At 48.5% G+C, this 23,080-nt stretch overlaps 2 protein-coding genes across 8 annotated transcripts in view; one reads left to right on the top strand and one right to left on the bottom strand.

Moving 5' to 3' along the window:
* The window catches only part of RAP1GAP2 (RAP1 GTPase activating protein 2), a 229,613-nt gene extending 222,736 nt beyond the window's left edge, over positions 1-6,877 (top strand). For 4 of the 7 annotated variants that reach the window (XM_027861779.1, XM_027861784.1, XM_027861785.1 and 1 more), the window contains one exon: positions 725-6,877. In XM_027861779.1, the coding sequence (XP_027717580.1) occupies positions 725-805 (81 nt within the window). In that variant the 3' untranslated portion in view covers positions 806-6,877. The remainder of the gene's footprint in view (positions 1-724) is intronic. The other 3 variants (XR_003569048.1, XM_027861780.1, XM_027861781.1) reach the window with 2 other exon arrangements.
* Positions 6,878-11,621: 4,744 nt separating this feature from the next.
* Positions 11,622-21,135, bottom strand: LOC114043409 (tapasin-related protein-like). The gene is made up of 8 exons (XM_027862514.1): positions 21,035-21,135; positions 19,035-19,250; positions 17,886-18,125; positions 17,323-17,673; positions 15,979-16,311; positions 14,265-14,354; positions 13,071-13,087; positions 11,622-12,986 (listed from the first exon to the last, which is right to left on the bottom strand). The coding sequence occupies exons 1-8, from the start codon at positions 21,075-21,077 to the stop codon at positions 12,972-12,974; spliced, it is 1,305 nt and encodes a 434-aa protein (XP_027718315.1). The 5' UTR covers positions 21,078-21,135; the 3' UTR covers positions 11,622-12,971.
* Between the last annotated feature and the right edge of the window lie 1,945 nt (positions 21,136-23,080).

Here is a 23,080-nt window from a genome sequence, read left to right as displayed (position 1 = left end):
ACAAGAGGAGAGAGTTAATAAATGCTTATTGAATTAAAGTGAATTCCAACAATCCACTAGTCATATAGATGAATATGATAAGCTCCTTGAAGCAGGGGTCATTTTACTTTTGCTTCTGTATCCTTAATGCCTAGCACAGTGCTGGGCACATAGTAGGGATTTAATATATGGGAAGGGAAAAAGAAGGGAACAAGCGTTTATTAAGTACCTACTGCATGCCAGGCACCATTAAGCACTTTACAAATATTATACCATATCTGTTTGTTGATTCGATCATTCAAGCAATTGATAAGCACTTATTAAGCACCAACTATGTGCTTGGCACTGTGCTAGGCTCTAAGGACACAGAGACAAAAATCCCCTGGCCTGGGAGAAGCTTACATTCTGTATGACTGATTGTTTGAATTAATTTGATCGAGTATCTACTATGTGCTAGACTTGGTGTTGAGTCTCAGACACAAAGACAAAAATGAAACAGTCCCTGCCAATCACACAGCGAGCATTTATTAAGCACCTGCTATATGCCAGGCACTGTGCTAGGCAGTCCCTGTCCCCAGAGGGCTTAAATGTGGATTGGGTTTTCTGGGAAGGGGACAGGGGAATGAACATCATTTCCTTAACACTTGACAAGCATCTTTTCTGCCCCCGTCCTGTGGCTCTGAATGGATGCCATCACCCAGCCCTATTGCTAATATTCTCCATCTTCTGTGTTTGTCTCCTTCAGGGCAGTCCTGCCTCAGCCCAGGGAGATGGCTCCTCTTCCACCAAGACCTTGGGAACATCTGTCCACTACACTAATCCCTGAAGCTGCTCCCATGCCTGGTGTCCCCGCGCCACTGGCTTCAAGCTGAGGCCAGCCTTCCACTCAGCACCCTGTGTAACCCTATCACCTTTCCTGACGTTCCCTGTGGTGGCGTGCCTGGCGGGCACACCTCCTGCCTTTCTGAGAGGAAGCTTCTTGTGCCATGTAGCATACACTGGACATGCTGCACCCAGCCCCTCAGGGCCCACGCCCATAGGTGTCTTTGTTGATTCATTTTGTGTCCTCCCGGACTGTGCCACAGCTGGGCCTCTGGCCAATGCTGTGTGTGCATCCGTGCTCTCTCCTACACGTGAGCACGGCCAACAAAAGGTCTCTGTGCCCTAAGCTTCCTCCCCTATCACCCCGTCCCCTCTGGTCCCCACCATGGTACGTCTCCATCTTGGTTCTGTGAATGGTGGGCAGAGGTCAGGCTTTGGGTTCCCAGCCTGATTAGTCCATGAATAGCTAAGTTACTAATTAGCCCTCTGTCCACAGGCAGGCTTCCTTCTCCTTTCCCTGATCAAAATTCCATTATAAAGTGCTAGGAAGGCCCAAGACTTAGGTTGGCAGGGCCCCGAACGTCCATATCTCTTTCAGGGAGCAGTCTCCGTTAAGGGGGTGAGAGGCTCCTTCAGATGCTCCTTTTGGGAATGGGCTTGAGGAGAATGAGAGAAAGAGACAGAAAAGGAATGAGACTGGAGCCAGGAAAGCCAGAAGCAAACCTTTCGGCCTCACTGACAGCGAGCGCAGGAAAGGGAGGGGATGCTTTGAAGGTCAGTGGTCTGTTTGAGGCTCCTGCGAGTTACACCATCATGTCTCGACTGAAGCTGCCCTGGACATCTTCCGTGGCTGGGAAGGTGTCTCTAGGTAGGATTTCCACTCTTCTAGTGATTGCCATCTTCCTCCCAGAAACCAAGTTTGGGAGGGTTCTGGCAAAATGCACCAGGACCAGTCAGGCCATCCCATGCCTCGTCCCAATGGGCTTCCCAAAGCATTCATTTGTTACTCCAGCATTTATTAAGCATTTGCTAGGGAAAAAAATCTGTCCCCTGCTCCCATCAGCTTCTCCCAAGGTCCCAGTGAACCTGCTCAGCCCCGTGAGCAGAGATGTTCATTGATGTGGATTGTCTGCATCCTTCCGTGTCCAAAGTCAGACGTCTCTCTGGCCCTACCTCTCTTCATTCAGACCACAGGTCACTTTCCATGGCTGCTGGAAGGGGACTCCCTTTCCCATCCTCCTCCCTAGCTCCGATGGGGAGCTCCTTGTAAGTGATCAGAGGCCAAGTGCAGGGTCAAGGAGGGCCTAGGAGAGATTGTATAGATGGTCATTAGTCAGCACATTCCAAGAGAGGAGATAGAAGTGTGCCAAGGCTGTGAGACCCAGACCCAAATACAGGCTTCTGCTCACATTTGGAGTCCACTAGGGGTATGCCGTAGTGTTCACCCGCTCCCCTCACCTGGGCTTTGGTACTGAGAGCTGGAAATCGCAAGACCAGATGTAGCTCATGGGATCATAGATCCAAAGCAGGCAAAGGAAACTCAGAGACTGTCTAATCTCTCATTTTACAGATTAGGAAACTGAGGCCTGTGGAAGCAAAGTGACTTATTTAAGGTCACAAAGGTAGTAAGCTTCAAAGGTAGAATCTGAATCTGTTCCTCCCCCAGAGCCTGACTTTCCATTACACCAGGGCCCAACGGATGCTTTCATGTCTTAGAGATCTGGACAACGAGAACTGAGTAGCACGCACAGGAGGTAGGCTGAAGGTTCCCCTATCAACTTAATCTCAGACTTTCCAAAATATTAAGGGCAAAAGTCAGCCCCACATGCGAGATTCTATAGAAAGTACCCTGGTGTGCCATCGTGGCCAAGGCATACTTCATTCCCAGGGTCTGTGCCTGAGACCCCTTCCCCTTTTCCTGTCCCGCCCTTCCACACCCTGTACTACCTGCTGTCCATCGATGGGATTACTGCCCATGGACTTCTGCTAATCCCAAGGGAGTTCCCATGCCTGGGCAGAAGCGCACAGACGTGGCATTGGCCCCATGCCACCGCAGGCCATTTTCCCTTATTCCTTCTAGGTCCAGGGACCCCACCTCCTTATGGACCAGCCTGATTCATAAGGGGTGTCCCCCCTCTGACCACACTCAGTCCATCCTCTCAATCAGAAAATGCGTGCTTTCTTGAGATTTGAACCAAACACAAATTTGGTGCGGTGTGAGGCCCTCTGACTCACGTCCCATGATGCTGCCACGAACGGCCTTGGTGCAGATGGAGGCTGAATTTGTAATTGGATTTTAGAGTCTGAGATAGCTAACACCTTTGAGGAAGTGCAACCTCATTGCCTTCAAGGATACCCACCTACCCAAAGTCCTGGCCAAAATGTGCATTGCCTCTGAATTTCAAAATAGTCTACTTCTAACCAGACTCTCAAACGATTTAATGAGGTCCAGAAGCTTCTAGTGATGGGCATCTTGGGGTCCACATGCCAGCGACCTCCAAGATCTTCCCTAACAAAGACCTCTATCACTAGGAGACCTCTTACTCAAACTGCTTTAAGGAATGGATCAGAGGCACTTAATTCCAATCAAACAATTCATATGCAACATACCTCCGGGTCTGTTTTCCTCACCCAAATTGAAGTGGACAGCTTTCCTTTTTCCTGAGCAACAGTATAATTTCCTGCTGATTTCACCATGATATGTTTTAGAAACAAGGACCCCATCGATTTGGAATTTGTAATAATTCAAAAGTAGGCTAGGGTCCTTTTTTTTTTTTTTTTGTTAGAAGAGAGCTTCAACGCTACATGCTGTAATCCCATCTTTTGAAAGATGAGGAAACTGAGGTTTCTTTTGCTCAAGACAGTTTGAGCGATTTGTGGAAATAATTTGCTCAAGGTCACTTAGTATCAGAGCTGGGATGATGATCCAGGCTCTTCCCCTGCTCCCCCACCCCCGGCCGGTCCTCTTTCCCCTTTCCCATCCTGCCCGTCGACACACTACCTGTAAGGAGAGGAGTTTATTCTAAATAAGTTTAGCCTAAATAAGATTGCTCTTATAAAGAACTTTTCTCAAAAGTTGGCCCAGTCAGGTGCTCTTAAAATTTTCTTTGGCAGCACCCATTTGTACATAAGCAATGTGATTATTACGTATGATTCTTGTCTTCAAACAGGTCAGGTGGGACTTGGCCACACTTTTCGTTGTGTCTGTCTGTCCTTGAAAGTCATAAACAATGTTTAGTTGCAGAATATTATCTATTTCTTTTCACTTGTCACTAATTCAGCCTGAGCCTTCTTCCCCCCGTCCTGTTCCATCCCCTACCCACGTTGGTCAAATAAGTAAGTTTTGACTGTAGCGGCTTCCATCCGCCTGGAAGCAGCAGTGCCTTTAATCATGGTTTGGGGTGATTGCCTTTTCAGGTTGTAATGTGTCTCCCCCAGCCCTCGGAGCATCAGGCCCCATCTCCTCGTACCACCCCCATCTGGCTCTGACCCACTCAGCCCACCTCCAGGCAGGCAGCTGTCCATCTTCTTTGCCGTTCCTCGGAGGTGGAGTTTGGTGAGAGTAGACCAGAAGCCTTGAATTCTCATTTCCTTATATGTTGGCTTTAGTAGCTTCTGAAATAGCCCTCCCTCCCTTCGGGTCTGGCACGGAGACCCAGCCTCCTGTAAATACTTACCCAGTTGGCTTAAAGAGTGAATATTATCTGCCCATCTGTGTCGCCGGTGCCCAAGAGAAGGAAGAAAACAAGGCCAGGAACAAGGTTCTTCCTTGTGCCTCTGGATTTCAAATTTGTGTACAATACTGCAATCCAAACTTGGCTTTTAAACGATCTAAAAGACTCGACAGCACAGTATTTTCTACTGATGGGGGCCTTGGGGTCCCTGAGAGCATCTATAGGATGATCATGCCCTTCTCCTGGACTCTTGGCCTTTGGCGCTGCTCTTTGGGCTTACTGACCTTATGTGTGAGGAGTGGAGACCTAGCATAACTCTGCTGGTTATTAGTGCTCGGTTTTGTTCGTTTGGATGGTTCTCATTGGGAGTTTGAGAAGTTTGCCTCTGTGCCGTCTATGAAGAAAGTGTTTGCCAGGTAGACTTAAAGCTAGTGGTAGGGATCGGGGAAGATTTCATCTGCTTGAGGAAATCGAGTGTTTTCAGGTACGTTGGCGGCACCTGACTGCTCACGATACTGATTAACTCAATAAGACAAGCTGATTTCTTCACCATTCATTAAAGTGGCCCCAGCAGAACCTTTCCTGGTAAACCTTAGGTCAGCTAGAATGACTGTTTATGCTTGCAAAGGGAGAAGGCAGCCTTCCTTTGGAGTAGTCAGGCTTGTTGCTATTTTAGACAGGCTTCAGAATCCTAGAAATCAGGAGACCACCTGATCCTACTCCGTCACCTTACGGAGGAGATAAGCTGAGGCCCAGAGGCATGAATTGATTCACCCACGGTCACGTTGCCACCGAGTTGGGACTAGACACCAGGTCTCAGATCCCAGTCAAGTGCTCTTTCCATAGGCTCACCACCACCACCATCCCCATTGCATCCCCACCGCCATTAGTTTGAATGAACAGCAATAACTGTGTCCTTGGATTCTACCAAAGTGAATAAGTTGGGGTCTCAAGGTTGGTGCCTGAGTCAGGGATGTGAAAGTCCCACTTTCTTAGGTGGTGTAGGACTTGGCCCCAGATAAGTAACACAGTAAATGCTTGATCAGTGTTGAGTTGAAGAAGATGGAATTGGAGGGAGAATTTGTTGATTTTCTCTAGCAAAGACTTCCTAGGACTTTGAGCCCACCAAGAAAATGAAATGTCCAGACGGCCAGCTAGATCCTTGATTCGTTTTAGTCACAGAGCTCACATTAGCTCACCAACCCCAAGCCTTTGGTAGGAGTTGGGGCCGGGGCCAAAAACAAGATAGTTTAAACACACCCCAGTTCCCTCTTGGCAAATAGCAAAGGAGTAGTGTCAAAAAAAAGTAGTATCTTTCCTATCCCGTACTATCCCACCACCTCATTCCCCCAATGAGTAGACTGGGATGCTAGATTTCATGGTAGGGCATACATCAGTTCATTTAGGTGTTGCCCCAAGGACCATGCAGAAGTAAACATCTATTTATTACATTCCTACATCCATAAAGATCAGGCCTAGAGAACTGGGAAGTGTTTGGGGGGGAAGGGCAAGGCTCACAGAAGTAGGCCTTCAAATGATATAGACCAAAGGAATGGCCTTCCTCTAATTGCCTGGGGTGGTGGTGAGTTAGTATTTGCCAAGGGCAGGACTTTCCAGGAATTACTCTGAAGTAGAAGAAAGATTACTGGGCACTCAGGGCCAGTTCTGGGCCCTGCCCAAGCTCTCGTTCCATTCTTTTCTCCTCCAAGTCCTAAGGAAGATACGCCATGCTGGTGAGATTGGTCTTATAAACTACTGTGTATGTCACTGGAATATCCATCCCCCTGGGAGGAGAGATGGGCTAGGCCACAGAAGTATCGGTCAAGGGGAGTGGAGCATAGCAGACAAGGACAAGATGGCCCTAGAAGGAGGGTACTTGGCTTCCTGCTTTGTGTCTAGCCTGGGCAGCTCCAGTGGGGTGTAGAGGAGCTCAAGAGGAAATGAATTCTCATCGATCCCTTTCTTTTGTGACGTTCCACTTTGCTGGACTTTGTTTTCTGCTTGAATGAATAAACCTGTCCCTTTCCATTCCTCTCGCTTATCTCCTAGCATGGTTGAAGATCCTACTTTTTCTTTTTCATGAATGTAGTTTTGTGACGCCCCCTCAAGTGCAGCAATGTTCACCTGTGAAGAGAGTTCCTAGGAGTGATGCAATCTCAGAGCCAAGCTCAGCTCTGACAGCGGTGGTGATTGTCACGTCCCTTTTTCCTTTTTAGAGCAGAGAGGTGCTTCGTAGAGTCTGATTATCTATGCCCTGTAAATAGTGTACATTTAATTTATTGCTACGGTAACATGGTGTATTGGTTAATGTATAAAACAAATTCTAAAAGGTTCACAAATGTATATTTTGTTGCTTAGATGTGTCTTTGCAGAAATTCACAATAAATAACATATTTTGTGTCCATCAGTGTATGAGATTTCTCTGGGTGGGACCACTGCCTCGGACCTCCTGACCCATCCAGTCTGGACTGTCCTCTCTCCGCCTCCACTTTTTTTAAAAGTCAAGAGACTCCCCATTTACAGGTAGCCCTCCCTGAATGAAATTCACCCCCTTCACACCATCTTTCAAGCCACATTCCCTCAGCTCAGCTTTGGGACTTAGATCTAGGCACAACTGCTGATGCTGGCTGGGTGCTACCGATAGTCAACAAAAGGCAAAAATCACGTTACAGAAAGCAGGTCCACCTTTCAATGTAAACAATAATGATAATAATTTCTCCCCTGTTAGAACATAAATTCCTTGAGAGTAGGAACTGTTTCATTTTTGCCATTGGTCCCACCCCTTATCACCTGGCATGGTGCCTGGCACATAGTGGGTGCTTACGAAATGCTCATTGGTTAATGATGACAACAACAACAATAATAGCTAGCATTTATTTGGCACTTACTATGTGCCAGGCACTGGGCTAGGCCCTTTACAGTTATCACCTCATTTGAGGCTTGCAAAAACCTTGGGAGGTAGATGCTGCTATTATCCCCATTTTACAGATGGGGAAACCGAGGCAAACAGCTGTTAATTGACTGGTCTCGAGTCACACAGTTGGTAAGTATCTGAGGCAGGATTTGAACTCAGGTTTTCCTGACTCCAGGCCCAGGGCTCACGCACAACTCTTGAGAAAAGAGGCTGAGAGATAATCATTGCCATCGTCCTGCTAACTCTTGGAGTTGTCACAGAAATACTTAACAGATTATGCACCAGTACTTTTACTCAATTACAAAAAACATCGTCCCCCATCTGTGCACTGGTCCCCCAAGAACATTGAGATAGAATAATAACAGGGTCGTGACTTGTCACGGGGCTGTTTCTATCTCAACTCCATCAAAATATATATGACCTCATTTATACCCATTTTATAGTTAAAGAGCTGAAAAGAATCTCACACCATCAAATTCAGCATCTTCACTTTACAGCTGAGGAAACTGAGGCTCAGAGAGATTTATCATTTATTGGATACTCGACTTATATCTGGAAGGGACCTTAGAGGCCACCACTCTTTCTACAGAGAAGGAAACTGAGGGAAAATGACTTGCCCAGGGTCACACAGCACTTTGGGTTTTCTTGGCAAAGATGATGGAGGGGTTTGCCATTTCCTTCTGCAGCTCATTTTACAGATGAGGAAAGTGAGGCAAATAGAGTTCAGTGACTTGCTCAGGGTCACACAGCTAGTAAATGTCTGAGGCAGGATTTGAACTCGGGCCCTCCTGACTCCAAGGCTGGCACTCTATCCCCTGTGCCACCCAGCTGCCTTCTCGGTAGAATTGCAAATTTTAAAATCTTGAAGTTAGAAGAGACCCCAGGTCCTCTTGATCTCTCTAGGCCTCAGTTTCCTCATCTGTAAGATGAAGGAGTTGGACTTGATGGCCTTTCAGGTACTCTTAACATCTTTGAGCCTCAGTTTCCCTATCTGTAAAATAAGAGGGCTGAACATGATGACCCAGAAGGTTCCTTCCAGCTCTAAATCTATGATCCCCAGGTCTTAGTAAGTAAGTGTTATATGGTCGGTAGCCACTAGGTGGCGCCACAGTGCACAGAGCACTGGGCCTGGGTCAGGAAGATCAGAGTTCCAATCCTTCCTCAAACACTAGCTGGGTGACCTCCCCAGGCAAGTCACTTAACTTCAGTTGGCCTCAGTTTCCTCATCTGTAAAATGGGGATCATAATAGCACCCACTTCCCAGAGTTGTTGTGAGGATGAAATGAGATAATACTTGTAAAGCGCTATGCTAGCCATTATTAATAAATAAATGCTCATCGACCATGAGCCTACGATGTAATCCAACCTGAGCAACATTCCCTCATTTCATCCTCCCAGCAACCCTGAAAGATAGGTGCTATTATGATCCTTGTTTTGCAGTTGTGGAAACTGAGGCAAACAGGTGGAGTGACTTACCCTGGGTCACACAGCCAGTCAGAGTCTGAGTTCCTAGTTGAACTCAGGTCCTCCTAACTCCAGGCCCAGCGCTCCATCTGCTCTAGGTGCCGAAGATCCCGGAACTTCTCTACAAATTCGCTCTCATCTTCCCATCCTTTCCCCTGAATCTCCCCCTCTCTTCTGTCTCAGTCTCTCCACAGTTCCCCCCAAGTCCCCTCCTCAGCTCCCTCCCCCAGCCCCAGTCACTTAACTGATATCTCTGGAAGGCTGACAACTTTGTGCAACTCTGCCTCACTTAAATCCAATTCGCGTGCAAGTCAAGACATCAGCCCCTGATGTCATTGGTCCTCTTTGAAAATGGACAGGGGCAGCTAGGTGGTGCAGTGGATAGAGCACCAGCCCTGGAGTCAGGAGGGCCTGAGTTCTAATATGACCTCAGACACTTGACACTTACTAGCTGTGTGACCTTGGGCAACTCACTTCACCCCATTGCCAAAAAAAAAAAAAGAAAATGAAGGACAAACATCAACAACCTACACAGGGGAGGTTTCGGAGTTCAGCTTTCAGAGTTGAGAGTAATAATAATGGCAACATTTATAGAATGCTTAGTATGTGCCCCTGGCACTGGACTAAACGCTTTGCCATTTATCTCACTTGATTTACAATTTATCTCATTATCTCACAATACTGGGAGGTAGGGATTATCATAATCCCCATTTTACAGATGAGGAAACTAAGGCAGACAAAAGCGAAGTGATTTGCCCAGAGTTCCACAAGTGTTTAAGGCTGAATTTGAACTCAAGTCTTCCTGACTCTGGGCCCAGTGCTCTGTCCATTGTACCACCTAGCCGCCCTTGGCAGTGTTGGGTGAAAAGCCCCAGCATGAATGATGACTAGGTGTACTCTAGTTTTCAAAGATAAAATTTGGGAGGCGTAGGGGCTGCTCACCATGATCAAAGCGGAGGTCTCTGACAGGAGACACTCAGACCCTACGCTAGGAAGCTCAATTTGAAAGATCAAGTTTGAGAGGTTTTGTCAGGGAAGTCTCTGTGCTTTGTTCTTGGTTCCTGGGGCAAATCTCCCACTGGGCTGAAAAGCTTTGTAGATGGAACTGACTGAAAGAGAGAGCTCACTGCTTGTGAGAGCAAGCCGAGAAGGCTTTGGTTTTTGCTGGCTTCAAAAGAGGGAGTATTTCTGTTATTATGGCTAAGGCAAAGACTTGATTGTTCTAGAAAAGTTCGACAGGGTAGCACTAATTCTTCTCATGAGAAAGACCTGATCCCATAGCCAAAGCCTTCAGCAAACACTCACAGAAACTCCCCAGCCATGTGCCCAGGGAGGCTGTGCCTGGCAGCCAGGAGCAGTTGGTGGGTACAAACCATGTGTTCAGCACCATTTCCTAATCTGTCTCCATCTGCACTGACTGGAGCTCTCCTCTCTCTGACCACCCTGATGTATAGACACCCGTAACGCAGAGAAATGGTATGACCAGCTGCATTGCTTTCCATTATAAACAAGCTGCAGAAATTCATTCTTTATTGGGATTAACACATAGATAGCAAAAATGGTCAGAGGCCAATCCTGGAGGCCAAAATTACTCTTGTAGCATAGTATTCCCTACATGTGCATCCATCCATGACCAGACTTGATATCTGCATATCTATTCATCCCTGTGATGATGCATGTATTTGTGGGAGAGTATGCCCCAGGTTTATGGGGAAAACATTTTACTATAACTTTTCTTATTATACTGTTTCATTAAACATCTTTTGCTTTAAATTAATTGTGTCTTCTGGCTGAGTGTTAAGGCCCACCACATCAGTGGGGGCTCATGAACAAGTATGTATAGACTCACAGAGTATCTTGAACTACCTTTAGGGCAGGTAGCCCTTCCCAGAAGGGTAGCATATAGCCTATGGGGTATATGGAAGGAAGACCCCTCTCCCACTGTGCCAGAGGGAGACTTTACTGGGCAATCATGCATGTGAGCCTCAAGTCTCTGTCTATCCTCTTCTCTCCCATTACCTAGTCCTGCTCCCAGGAGAGAGGAGAGAAGAATCCATAGGTCCTCTATTATTCATGTCTCATAGAACATGAGCTTCACAAGGGCCAGGACTATTTCTTGTGTTTGTAGGAGACAGTAACTGTTTGTTAAGTTGAGATCCTGCCTAGTCTGGCTTTGGCCAGGATGCCCAGAGAGGACATAGACTGCATGCCCCTTCCCTCTGTACACTGAAGGACCTTCAGCTTTGTGAAAGTGTCAACATCAAAAGTCACATTATGCCAGGTCTACCCCAGAGGCTCCAGCTCTCCCCAGAAGCTGGCCTCACTCACCCATCAGGTAATCCCTGGATCACTGATAGAGCTGCCTCTCCTGCTGGGGGCGTGGACATCTTACCTCAGGTAGGAGGAAGAATTGCAGCTCTCTCTACTACTCCTAATTACTAGGCACCTACTATGTGCTGGGCACCGTGCTAAATGCCAGGGATACAAAAAGAGGCAAAAGACAAAGCCTTTGCTTTGCCTGAGCATTTCCCAAAGTGGACCCCTTCCCCATTCCCTCAAATGACAGGCTGGAAGGGGAGAAGGTGCTTCCTGCATCTAGACAGATGCGGGTGTATTTTCCAGCCCAAATGCATACTTGGCTGCCCCAAACCCTGTCCCTAGGACAAAAGAGCCAAGAGGTAACCCTCCTTCAACTCTAGGAGGATGCTGGGTGTGGGAAAGGTAGCTGGGACAGAATCCAAGCAGTACCAGCATAGATGACATCTGTGTAGAGGTTTTTCAGAACACTTTACTTATTTTATTTGATCCTCACAACAACCCTATGAGGTAGGTATTACAATACCAATGTTATTCCCATTGTACCAATGAGGAAACTGAGGCTCAGAAATTCAGTGACTTGCTCAGGATCAGAAAGCAAGTCAATATCTGAGAAATTTGAACATGGGTCTTTCAACTGCCCCATAGGGCTCTCTCTGCTGTTTCCCTACACTGTAGGGAAGGTAACAGACCATGCTATAAGAGGCTCTGGTGGGGGAGAAGATGGCATGTGGGTGTATTCTATGGATTTTGGACATCAACACAGCATGCTTTCTTTAATTCTCAATTACCAAAAGTTAAAAAGGGCTTAGATCACAAAGTCTACCACAGGGGTACCCACAGAAGGTGTTCAGAAAAAACAACAATGTTAGGTGACACAACCGTAAAAGGAGAAGTGGGTGCCATAGAAACAGTGTTATGAATGGAAGCTTTGGTAATCATTGGCATGGGGTGCAGAGTAGGCTGAGAAGCTAGAAGATGGTGGGGAGGCAGGTCCCAGGGCCAAGCTGAGCAAAATAGGCAGCAAGCACTGAGTGGGCTTGAGGTGGACTATAGAGGTGATCCGCCCGTGACCAACATCACAGCAACCTTTCATGACACCAATATGAGGTTCTATTGATCACATGTGTGGGCTTGAATGGATTTGTTCACAAGGCAAGTCTGTACATGAAAAATGGATGAATGAATTAAAAAGCTTTTGTTAAACACTTACTATGAGCCAAGTGCTGGTGATACAAATAGAAAGACTGAAAGGTCTCCTGCCTAGGCAGATGGAAAGGCCTGGAAGTCCGAAGAACACTGAAGCAGGGAAGATGGCAGGTTAAATTAATACATCAGATGACAACGTTAAGGGTCGAGAAGGCAGAGCAGATAAGGTCTGAAACTGGCCCAAGGTGAACACAATTACAGGATGGGGAAAAGAGTTTTATAGACTGGTAACTAAAGGTTTGCTCAACGAATGAATGTTAACTTGCTTGCGCTTATCAACAATGACCCTAAACAATAGATAACACTTTATGTAATGCTATACATAGATTATCTCAGTTCCTCACAATCCTCTGAGGTACTCATAATGAGGTAGGTCTCATTATCCTCCTTGTATAAATGAGAAAATTGGCTCACAAAGGTCTAGTGATTTGCCTGTTGTCACACAATAGCATGGCTGGAACCCATGTTTCTTCAGGGACTTTCCAGCCCAAGTTCTAAGACTGTGTTAATTATGTGGCACTGGGTGGCTCTCAGCCACTGACTTCCAAAGGTCTCTCTCTCTCTCTCCTTTTCCCAGCATCTGCTTTGAATTCCTAGTAAGGCTTTCTCTGCAATAGAACAGAAGAAAGGATGTGAGAGCCCAGCACTCATCCCCCATTAAGAACGTAATAGAAATCAGATATAGGTCTTACCTTGCCCGTACTTCTCACTGGAAGAAAAAAAGAAAGACAAGAAAAGAGTTAGATTGACTGGATATTCCTCTTTCTTGGAGGCTAGGACTGTTTCTTTCTAGTCACGTCCTGCCTCCTTTACACAGGAGGCCCTCAAGGCTCAGTCTTGGATGCTCTCCTATTCTTTCTCTACACTCTAGCTGAGATTAATAGTTGCCATGGATTCAAGCATCACCTCTATGCAGATGACTCCCAATTCTAGATATTCAATCCTCATCTTTGTGCTGAACTCCAGCCCAGGATTTCTGACTGCGTGCTGGATATCTCCACCTGGGTGTTCTATAGGTGCCTCAGTCTCAACATGTCCAAGGCAGGATTCATTATCTTTTTCACTAAATACCTCCCTCCTTTGAAACGGTGCCATCATTCTTCCGGGTTTTCAGTCTAAGAATCATTCTTGATTCTTTTCTCCCTCACTCATCATATCCAATCAAGGCCCATGTCTTATAGATTCCATTTCTTCAGGATCTCTGGCCCTATTGACCCCACAACCATGCAGATCCAGGCCTCCATTCCCTCCCACCTGGATGATTGTGTTGAACTCCCAATGCTAGTCCTTGCCCCTGGCATCTCCCCTCTCCAATCCATCCCTCCCACAGCTACCTAAGGGATACTCTCCCCTGTGCTCCCCTATTCTCCCTCATCACCTCTGTCTCTTGGGACCCTCTGCTGCCTTCAAGGCTCAACTCAAGGGCTACTTCTCCTGAAAGACTTTTCCCTTTCCCCAAATTGTTAACACTCCCTTTCCCAAATCATCGGGCCCTTCTTTTGTACATATCCTTACTTACTGCTCTGTGCACTTGTATATCCCAATAGAATGTAAACTCAAGGACAGGGTCTGTCTGCTTTTTGTGTGCTTGCATCACCAGTGCCTACGCTAGAGTGGGCAACTGATAAATGTTTGTTGACTGACCCAAGGATTTCTTGGGATCCAGACTACTACATGTCCCAAAGGTCCTCACATATCTCTTCCATGGGAGGCTGCTGGCTCAAGGATAGGACAAGGGTGGGGCATGGACCCTCCAGGAGGCCATGCAATTCTGGATGGAACTGGATTGAAGAGCAGTACACCCACACACAACTGGGGCAGTGAGTGTTGCTGATTCCCCTCCCCCTCCCCCCAGAGCAGCCCAGCAAATGAATGCTGGTCTTTACCTTGATGCCAGTTCTTCAAAAGACACCCAAGCAGAGCTATCAGGATTACAGAGAGGATTAGGAAAAGCCACAACTCCGGCCCAGACCTTTCTGCAGAGAGACAAGGACAGCTCTATGAGCAGCTGGCCTGGAGCCTGAGCAAGACCAGCCCCCAGCCCCACTGAGCATGTTAAGAAGGGCTGGCTGAGAAAGCTGGAGGAGAAGGATTTGGGGCAAGTGACCCTGGGCAAGTCACTTCACTGCTGCCTGCCACAGTTTCCTTATCTACAAAATGGGGATCAGAGACAGCATACATAAGGTGCTTCACAAACCTTAAGCCGCAATACAAATGCCAGCTATTTTTTATTACAGTTACATCTCAAGCTGCCCCAGCTCCCCAGCTCTTCCTGGGACACTGGATTGGAGGGAGAGGACCTGGAGATCCCCAATGTGCTGCAGCACCCATATGAACTTGGTTGGGCAAGTCACTTAACCCCTCTGGGACTCAATTTCCTGATCTGTAAAATGGGAAAGTTGAATTCAATGGCCTTTGATGTCCCTTCCAGCTCTATCTGTGGTTCAGTGATAGAAGACTACAGAATGTTAGATCTGGAAGGGACCTTTGAGACCATCAGATCTGACCCCTTATTTTATTTTCTTTTATTTTCATCTATTTATTGGCTAGGCAATGGGGTTAAGTGACTTGCCCGGGGTCACACAGCTAGGAAGTATTATATGTCTGAGGCCAGATTTGAACTCAGGTCCTCCTAACTTCAGGGCCAGTGCTCTATCCACTGCGCCAATTGCTCCTTTCTAATGGAAACAGCACCGTTTCGTAAGTCCAAAGACCTGGGTTCAAATCTCACCTCCGATGCTTCCTACTTGGGTGACCATTTATCTGTGCCACTTTATCTCCTGAGGTCATGAGAAGGGTTGTATCTGATGGCCCCTGAGGTCTAAGATCCTACGATATCACTTTTGCTTTTAGTAATCTGACCTCTAGGCCAGACACGGCAGTGTCATATACCATCAGCTTGGAATGAAAGAGTGAGAAGGGACCTATCTCAAGGGCCATCTACTCCAACCTCTTCATTTTACAGATAAGGAAACTGAGGCACCAAGAGATTAAGCTCTTTGCCCACCATCACATAGTTGATGGGAAGGGTCAGTGGGGTTGGGGCAGGTAGAAAGGGAATAGGTCAAGGATAGCTGTGATCTTTGATCTGTTCTCACCTGGGGTTTTCTTTCGTACTTCCTCTTTCAGGGAATCTTTCCTCAATTGATTTCTCACTACTCTGATCATTCCTATACCCATTGCCCTTCTTCCCAACATCCAACGTCAAGGTGAGACTGAACCCTGTCTATCTCATGTCCTGTTTGCCAGGTTTGGTGGTGGAATACTTTGATGAGAATTCAGAAAGACCTCCCACTGCATCCAGGGCCACCTCCAGTCTTCCTGATCTATGTCTGGCCACTGGACCCAGCTGGCTCTGGAGGAGAGAGTGAGGCTGGGGACTTTGCACAGCCCTCCCTCACTTAAATCCAAGTCACTTGAACGTCGTGACATCACCTTCCTTGACGTCACGGTCCTCTTTGAGAACGAAGGACAAACAACTCTGGGGAGATGTGGCTGAAGTGAGACGCCTTCCCCTCCCTTCCCAGACAGGTATCCCTGGAGATGGGAAGGAGGGATGGGGGTTGATGGGGATGCCAGAGCTGGGCTGACCGCACGTACCTGTCACCCTGATCGTGATGCTTTTCCTGATGGGGAATCGCAGGCCCTCGTGCTCCACCCGGCAGGTATAGCGGACGCCATCATCCCGGCGTGAGGCCGTCAGCAGAAAGTAGCTGGAGAAGCTGTAGGTTTCATCGCCGCTCTGCCGGTGATTGCTGAAGATGACATTTCTCACCGCCTCGGGGAGCATGCGGCCTTCTATGGGCTCACGCAGCCATTGCACGTGGGCTTCTAGTGGGAAGTAGCGGCTGACGTGGCAGGCCAGCTTCTGCTCCTCCCCCTCCTCCAAGGTCAGGGCTGGGGTCTGGGGGCTGAGCGTCACTTTGGGGGCCTCTGGGGAAAGAGTAAAACAGAACCTTAGCGGCCACGGAGGGGAGGAGGAGGAGGCTGTTCCTGGGGACCGGTGCTGGCGTGGGCGTCGTGGGCAGGGAAAGGATCGGAGAGCTGGCCTCAGAATAAGGAAGGTCCCCTCTGGCGCTGACCAGCTGCGAGACCCTGGACACCACTCTAAAGCTAAGATTCTGAGCAGCTGGCCATCTCCCTTGGCAGAGGAAATTTCCAACCAGGACTAAATCCAAGGTCCATTCTGAACCCTTTCCCCCAAAACTCCCACATAAAAACTACTCTTAAGCCCCCTATTCAAATGGAAGCCTCTTGAGGTCAGGTGCTGTTTCATTTTTGTCATCGCCTCCTGGGTCCTGATGCTCGAGACTGGGACCTCCTTGAGAGCAGCTACTTTGTTTTCTCTCTCTCTTTGTATCCCTAGCACTTAGTGCCTGGCACATAGTAGGTGCTTAATAAATGCCTGTCAACTATCTGGTATACAGTAGGTACTTAATAGATGCTTGTCAGTTGATTGGTTCATTTGTCCTGCCTGCAGAACCCTTAGACCATTGGGAAGGTCACCCTGGCAGCCATGGAATTAGATTCTCCCTAGGCCACGGGGAGCCACAGAACTTAGGTTACCTACACGGGCTATCCGGGCATTGCCAAGTTCAGGGGATGTGTTGGGGGGCAGGGTTTCAGATAAGGCATATCCATTGATAAGTACGGTACATTAGAAAGTAAAGTCTATAAGAAACGTACAAAATTCTATGAGGCCAGGTGAGAGAAAGACCACTACACCACACTTCTTCATAAAGGAGCTAAATGACCTTGGATAAGTCATTTGCTGCTTCTGGGTCTCAGTTTCTTTTTCTGTAACAAGGGGACAATAATGCCTGGCCTGACCAGGCTGGTGGGGACATCACGAGGATGCATACTATTGAGGTCATGGGGCAGTTCCCTCCATCACCCCCTCGCGGGCTCAGGGGAGAGAACAAAGAGAAAGAGAGAGTTAGTTACCCACAACAGCCACATCGATGCTGAGCTGCCCGTGGAGCCCGGCTACGCTCACAGAGCAGAAATAGCTGCCCTGGTCCTTGACCCCCACGTTGGTGAGCCGAATGGAGGCGTTTCCTCGAGGGATCTCACTGGGGAAGGCCTCCGCCTGCTGGTGAAGGTGGGTCACCTGGCCCTGTTTGCCAGCATACTTTAGCACCTCCCGATGCCATCCCCCCTTCTGCCGAAATATCCACGTCACGTCCACAGCCTCAGCCTCGGGGGTATGGTCCACGGTGAATCCACAGCTGAGGAGGACCGTCCCCTGTAGCTTCACCTGGACGTCGGAGGCCTTTGTGTAAAGGGAGAACACTCCTGGGGGGAGAGGTACAGAAGCAGCATTGGGGGCTTAGTATCAGCAGGGAAAGGAATGGGTGTTGTCAGCGGGAGAGTGACAGGGGCAGTCAGTGGAGGTGGGGATAGGGGCACAGAGACAAGTGAGAGGTCAGGACTAATCCAGAGGCAGCGTCCGGGACGGAGACAGGGACAGGGACGGGCTATAGCTGGCCTCCCGCGGGGTGGCTGACCTGACAGGGGTGCTGGCCCAGGGCCCTGGGCAGGGTCAGCAGGCTGGAAGCAGAAGGTGGTGATTCTGAACTTGTTGTCTGCATCGTTTAGAGTGACAAGGTACCAGGTGGGCAGCTGGGCCTGGCGCCGAGGGAGGCCCGGCCACATGATCTGCGTGTTGGCGGTTAAGTAGTGGTTCATTCTGCACTCCAGCTTTTCCATGGCCTCGTCCACATGAGGGAGAAGGACCCCTGCCTTGTCTGCAAATACACGTGAGGGGTCAGAGAATGGCTCACCTCCATGCTCACTCCCTCCAATTCCATTTCATTCCATTCCAAATATTTATGAATGGCCTACTGTGGGTGGAGGAAATGTGGCATATTGAATACAGAGCTGGTCTCAGAGCCAGGAAGACCTGGGTTCAGATCCTGCTTCTGATGTATACTGGCTGTGTTACCTTGAGCAAGTCAGCTAACCTCTAAGTGTTCCAGACAGTTCTCTCAGACTATACTTTTCAGAGTTGGTGTGGATCTGGGTGGGAGATAGAACTTAGACCCAGGGGATTCTCTCTGTCTTGATCCACACCCCCTCTTCCCAAAAAAAGTGTGAATGGAAGTAAATACTACTCACACTCAATCACCAAGCACTTAATGGGTGGGAGTCACTAGGGGGCCTGGACCAGAGATTTCATCAGTGTAGGGAGCCCCTGGATGAAAAAACCACCATTCTACTCCCTTCCCTACAACTTAGCAGTGGAGATGGAGAGTTGTGAAGGGCACTGAGAGATGTGACTTGCCCAGGGTCATACAGCCAGTATGTATCAGAGGTGAAACTTGAACCCAGGACTTCCTGGCTTCCTAGTTAGTATTGCTGTTGTCTCTCTCCCTCCCAGTGTGGGTATACAAAGACCACAGCAGTAAAGAGGCCCTGCCTTTTAGAAATTTCTATTCTAATAGGCTCACCCATTACTTATATGTATCAACACTTCTAAGTTCACACAATCATACCTACAAAGGCACACACATTCTCTCTCTCTCTCTCTCTCTCTCTCTCTCTCTCTCTCTCTCTGTCTCTCTTCCAGTCCTCACCCTACCATGACAGGGACACAGGGAACCCTTATTGGAAGCCCCTCTCTGTCCCTCTCCCCATGGCGGTCAAGAGACACTTACCATACAACAGGAAGGTGTCACCATTGGCCTGGTGGGGCAGGGTCTGGCTCTCAGAACTGCTTACCACAAGCTGAATATGCTGCCACTGAAGGCGTGGCTCTTTTTCAAGGGCAACGGAGGGATCTAGGGGGATCTCCAAGACACAGGGCAGCTGGCTGACCTTCCTCAGCCTCATGCCAGCCTCCACCATATTCCAGCCTGAAATCCATAGCAGCCCTAAGATAACAAGAGAGGAAAGGAGAAAGTGACCCTTCTGCCCTAGAGGTCAGTTGGTTGGAGGTTCATGAGCCGATTATGCATCAATGCTGAGATTCCATGATACTATTACATTGTAAGCCCAAGGAGAACCTCGTTTCACTGTTGCCCAAGTGACCCCTGCCAATGAGCTGAGGGTCTTGGGGTCAGCTCCACCTCAATCAATCAATCAATCAATCAATCAGTAAGCATCTATTAAGCATCTTCTATGTACCAGGCTTGGCCAGCGAGGTGGCGCCATGGTGCACAGACTGCTGGGCTTAGATCAGGAAGATTCATCTTCCCCAGTTCAAATCCAGCCTCAGACACTTACTAACTATGTGACCTTGGGAGAGTCACTTCACCCTGTTTGCCTCAGTTTCCTCATCTGTCAAATGAACTGGAGAAGGAAATGGAAAACCACTCCTGTATCTCTGCCAAGAAACCCAAAATGGGGTCACGAAAGTCAGACGTGACTGAAACGACCAAACAACAACAATATGCCAGACTGTGCTAGGGATACAAAGACAGAAGAGAAACAGTCCTGCCCTCAAGGAGCTTATGTTCTCCTGGGGGAAAACATAGACACATATAAATGTATAACCAAAAAAATTGTCTTGATCTCTACTTTCATAGGGGTGGTGACCTCCCTTAGGAGGAAATTCCCTACGCCTGTGCAGACTTGGAGTTGCTTGGGGCACTGGGAGTTTAAGTGACTAGGCCAGGGTCACACAGCCAGTATTCCTCATAGAGGGGGCTCAAACCCAGGCCAGTTCCCTATCTGCAGTACCATGCTGCCTCTCATATGTAGAACATACACAATATAATATTGAAGATAGCATATACAATTTAATAAAAAATAATATTTGGGGGTGGCACTAGCAACTTGAAGGGGGGTCAGGAAAGGTCTTATGGAGGTGACAGGGTTTTAGCTCAGCATTATAGGAAGGTAAGAGTTCTGAGAGGTAGCAGTACGGAGAGAGGGCATCACAGGCATGGGGAACAGTCAATGAAAAGGGTGGGGGATGGGAGATGGAACACTTTGGGTGCGGAACAGCAAGAAAGCAGTCTGGCTGGATTGAAGAGTGTGTAAATGGCTCTAAGCTTCCCCTTCTTCTCCTTCCTTCTGCTCTCCAGTCGTCCTGATCTGTGTCTGGCCACTGCACCCAGATGGCTCCAGAGGAGAAAATGAGGCTGGTGACTTTGCACAGCCCTGCCTCACTTAAGTCCAATACACTGGCGTGGCATGGCTTCAGCTTCCTGATGTTCTCTTTGAGAAAGAAGGACAGACAGCACAAGAAGCAACAGCCTTCCAGGAGAAGGAAGTGAAAGAAACCCAAGTCCTGGGGTCCTCTGGAGTCTGTCTGCGGCCAGGTGGCCAGGCTGCTCCACCCCCTCCTCACTGGAGGACCCCCAGGATCTGCGGAGCCTGGGGGAAACAGCCGGGCAAAAGGGAGTCAACCTCAGCCCCTACGCCCAGCTCTCCCCTCAGAGACCCGTGGTCCTCATGTCAGGGCCAGGGCCACCTCCCCAGCTGCGGGGCTAGGCCAGGGAGCACCCAGGACATTCCCCACTCCGCTCCGAAGGAGCACCCTAGGCAGTCCCCTCTCGGAGCCCCTCCCCTGGGCTACAAGAGGAATGGGGGAGGGCCGCGCTTGCCTCTAGGCAGAAGCCAGGAGGGCTGGCAGTCCCAGCAGCTTCAGGGCTGCCCCAAACACGTCCCCAGGGCAAGGTGAGCCTGGCAGCTCCTCAGGGTCAAAACTCACCAGGGCTGAGCAGGTACAAGGCCAGCATTTCTCTTCCCACCATTCCCCAGGACCCTCCCAGAGACCAGGAACCTAGGAGGTTCGCTTTCCTTCTCTCTCAGCTTCACTTTCGGTTTTGTTTACTTGAGTCAGCACGGCTCAGAGCTGGGATCTCTCCCTCTGCCTCCCCGCTCCCTTACCTTGTCCTCCCTACCCCTGCCATGAGACTGAAGGGCTTGGAGTTGGGTTTGGGGGTGGGGCAGGGGGAACACACAAGACCACAAAAGAGCCAAGAACCACGTCTCTGTTTAGAAGTTCTCCTGGAGTCTCCACATAGATTTTAGGGTGTCAATGAACTTGGGTTGAGAAAAAATATGTATCTTTATTTTCACTGACTTCTAACTGAAATTTAGCATTTTCTTTAATTATTTGAGACCATTATTCTGAGAAGGCTTTACCAGACTGCCGAAGGAATCCAGGACACACAACCGCAACAACAAAATTATAAACGATCTCGTTTTAGGGAGATGGGCCAGGACAGGAGAGGAAGGGAAAACAATGAGCTTACTGCAAATTCTCATGCCCCAAGGGCATCCAACCTCAGCCCAAGGATCATTGGAAACCAGCCTACCAGCCTCCTGTGACTGGAGGACTCTAGTGTACCCCTAGCGCTGGCATCGTGCACACATGTGAGGAGTTCCCGTCAAGCCCCTGTCTGAAATGAGAGCTGCTTCCTGTAAGGTTCCGTGCTGGCCCAGGCTGGGATGGCTAGAACAAAGATGTGAAATGAGATGGGACGGATTTGGAGTCAGGAAGACCTAAGGTTGGGTTCCTGCTTTAGACATTCACTAGCTGTGTAACCCAGGGCAAGTCCCCGAACCTTTCTGACTCCCCAAAGCACCTACCTCCCAGGGTTATTGTGAGAATCAAATGGGATGATGATACCATTTACAGAACACGTCAAGGTCTGCAAAGCACATTATGTACACTGGTAATAAGAGTGGTGGCCTTGGAGTTAGGAACACCCGAGTTCAAACCCCACCTCCGACTCTGATCAGCTGTGTGATCCTGGGCAAGTCATTTCACTCCAGTTTGCCTCAGTTTCCTCATCTGTAAATGGGCTAATAATAGCACCTATCTTCCAAGGTTGTTGTGAGGATCAGATGAGATAATTCATTTAAAGTGCTCTGTGAACTTTAAAAGCACTGTATAAAATATTTGCTATTATTGCAATAATTCTATGATTTTGTGAGGATCAAATGAATTCATATTTGTAAAGCATTTAGCTCAGTGCCTGGCACATCATAGGCACTTAATAAATGTTTATTCCTTCCCCTCTATTTCTGCCTCTATCAAGTGGGAAGAATAACTTTTGCCCCATCTCCCACCTAGAATCAAAGGTAGTGATACAGATGGGTATTGAAAAGTAAAAAGCTTCTGAGGCATGGTGAAGAATTTAATTCATTATGGTGGGCCCCTAGGTGGGGGAGCCACCAGACTGCTCTTAGGAAGGCGAGAACTGGCCAAGAGATCAGGCCCATGAGTGCTTAAAGGAAGGCAGGGGTCAAGGAAAGAAGAAAAGGAGGGAGAGACGAAGGAAGGAAGGAAGGAAGAGAGGGAGTGGGAGGGAGGAAGGAAGGTAAAAAGCTCAAACTGAAGGCTATACAATTATAATGCTGCAGCTTCATCCCAAAGAAGAGGAGAAAATGTAGCCCCTTCCCTGAGGGAAGGGGCAAGGGGTAGACATACTGAGTGGATCATCATACTGGTCAGTGTGTTCACATCCCATTCCTTTCTTTTCTACTCTTTGTTACAAAGGGTAGTCCTCTTGGGGAAGGGAGAGAAGCAGATCTGGAAATGCAGGTGACATTAATCCAAAGGACAGCGGTTAAGTTTTTATGAAAGAAAAGCAGATGCCGTCGCAGACGGGCCAGGCCAGCTGCACCCCAAGAGCATCCCTCACTTGCAGCATCACAGCTGGGAGTACTGGCTCATGGCTATAGCCTGCGGCTGGCGTGGCATGTGACCTTGGGAAAGTTGGTTACCGGGGAGCCACCGGCCCTTCTA

This window comes from Vombatus ursinus, unplaced genomic scaffold (genome assembly GCF_900497805.2).
Source record: "Vombatus ursinus unplaced genomic scaffold, bare-nosed wombat genome assembly UNPS02014768.1, whole genome shotgun sequence".
Lineage (NCBI taxonomy): Eukaryota > Metazoa > Chordata > Mammalia > Diprotodontia > Vombatidae > Vombatus > Vombatus ursinus.
The sequence above is the reverse complement of the archived record's forward strand: the minus strand, read 5'-3'. Positions and strand labels throughout refer to the sequence as shown.

Bases quoted from the DNA above. Each gene is read 5' to 3' on its own strand.
- LOC114043409 (XM_027862514.1), bottom strand. From the start codon at position 21,077: ATGGTGGGAAGAGAAATGCTGGCCTTGTACCTGCTCAGCCCTG. The intron at 19,251-21,034 runs GTGAGTTTTGAC...TTGTTATCTTAG, and splicing joins CTTGTACCTGCTCAGCCCTG to GGCTGCTATGGATTTCAGGC. The intron at 16,312-17,322 runs GTAACTAACTCT...CTCTTTCCCCAG, and splicing joins CATCGATGTGGCTGTTGTGG to AGGCCCCCAAAGTGACGCTC.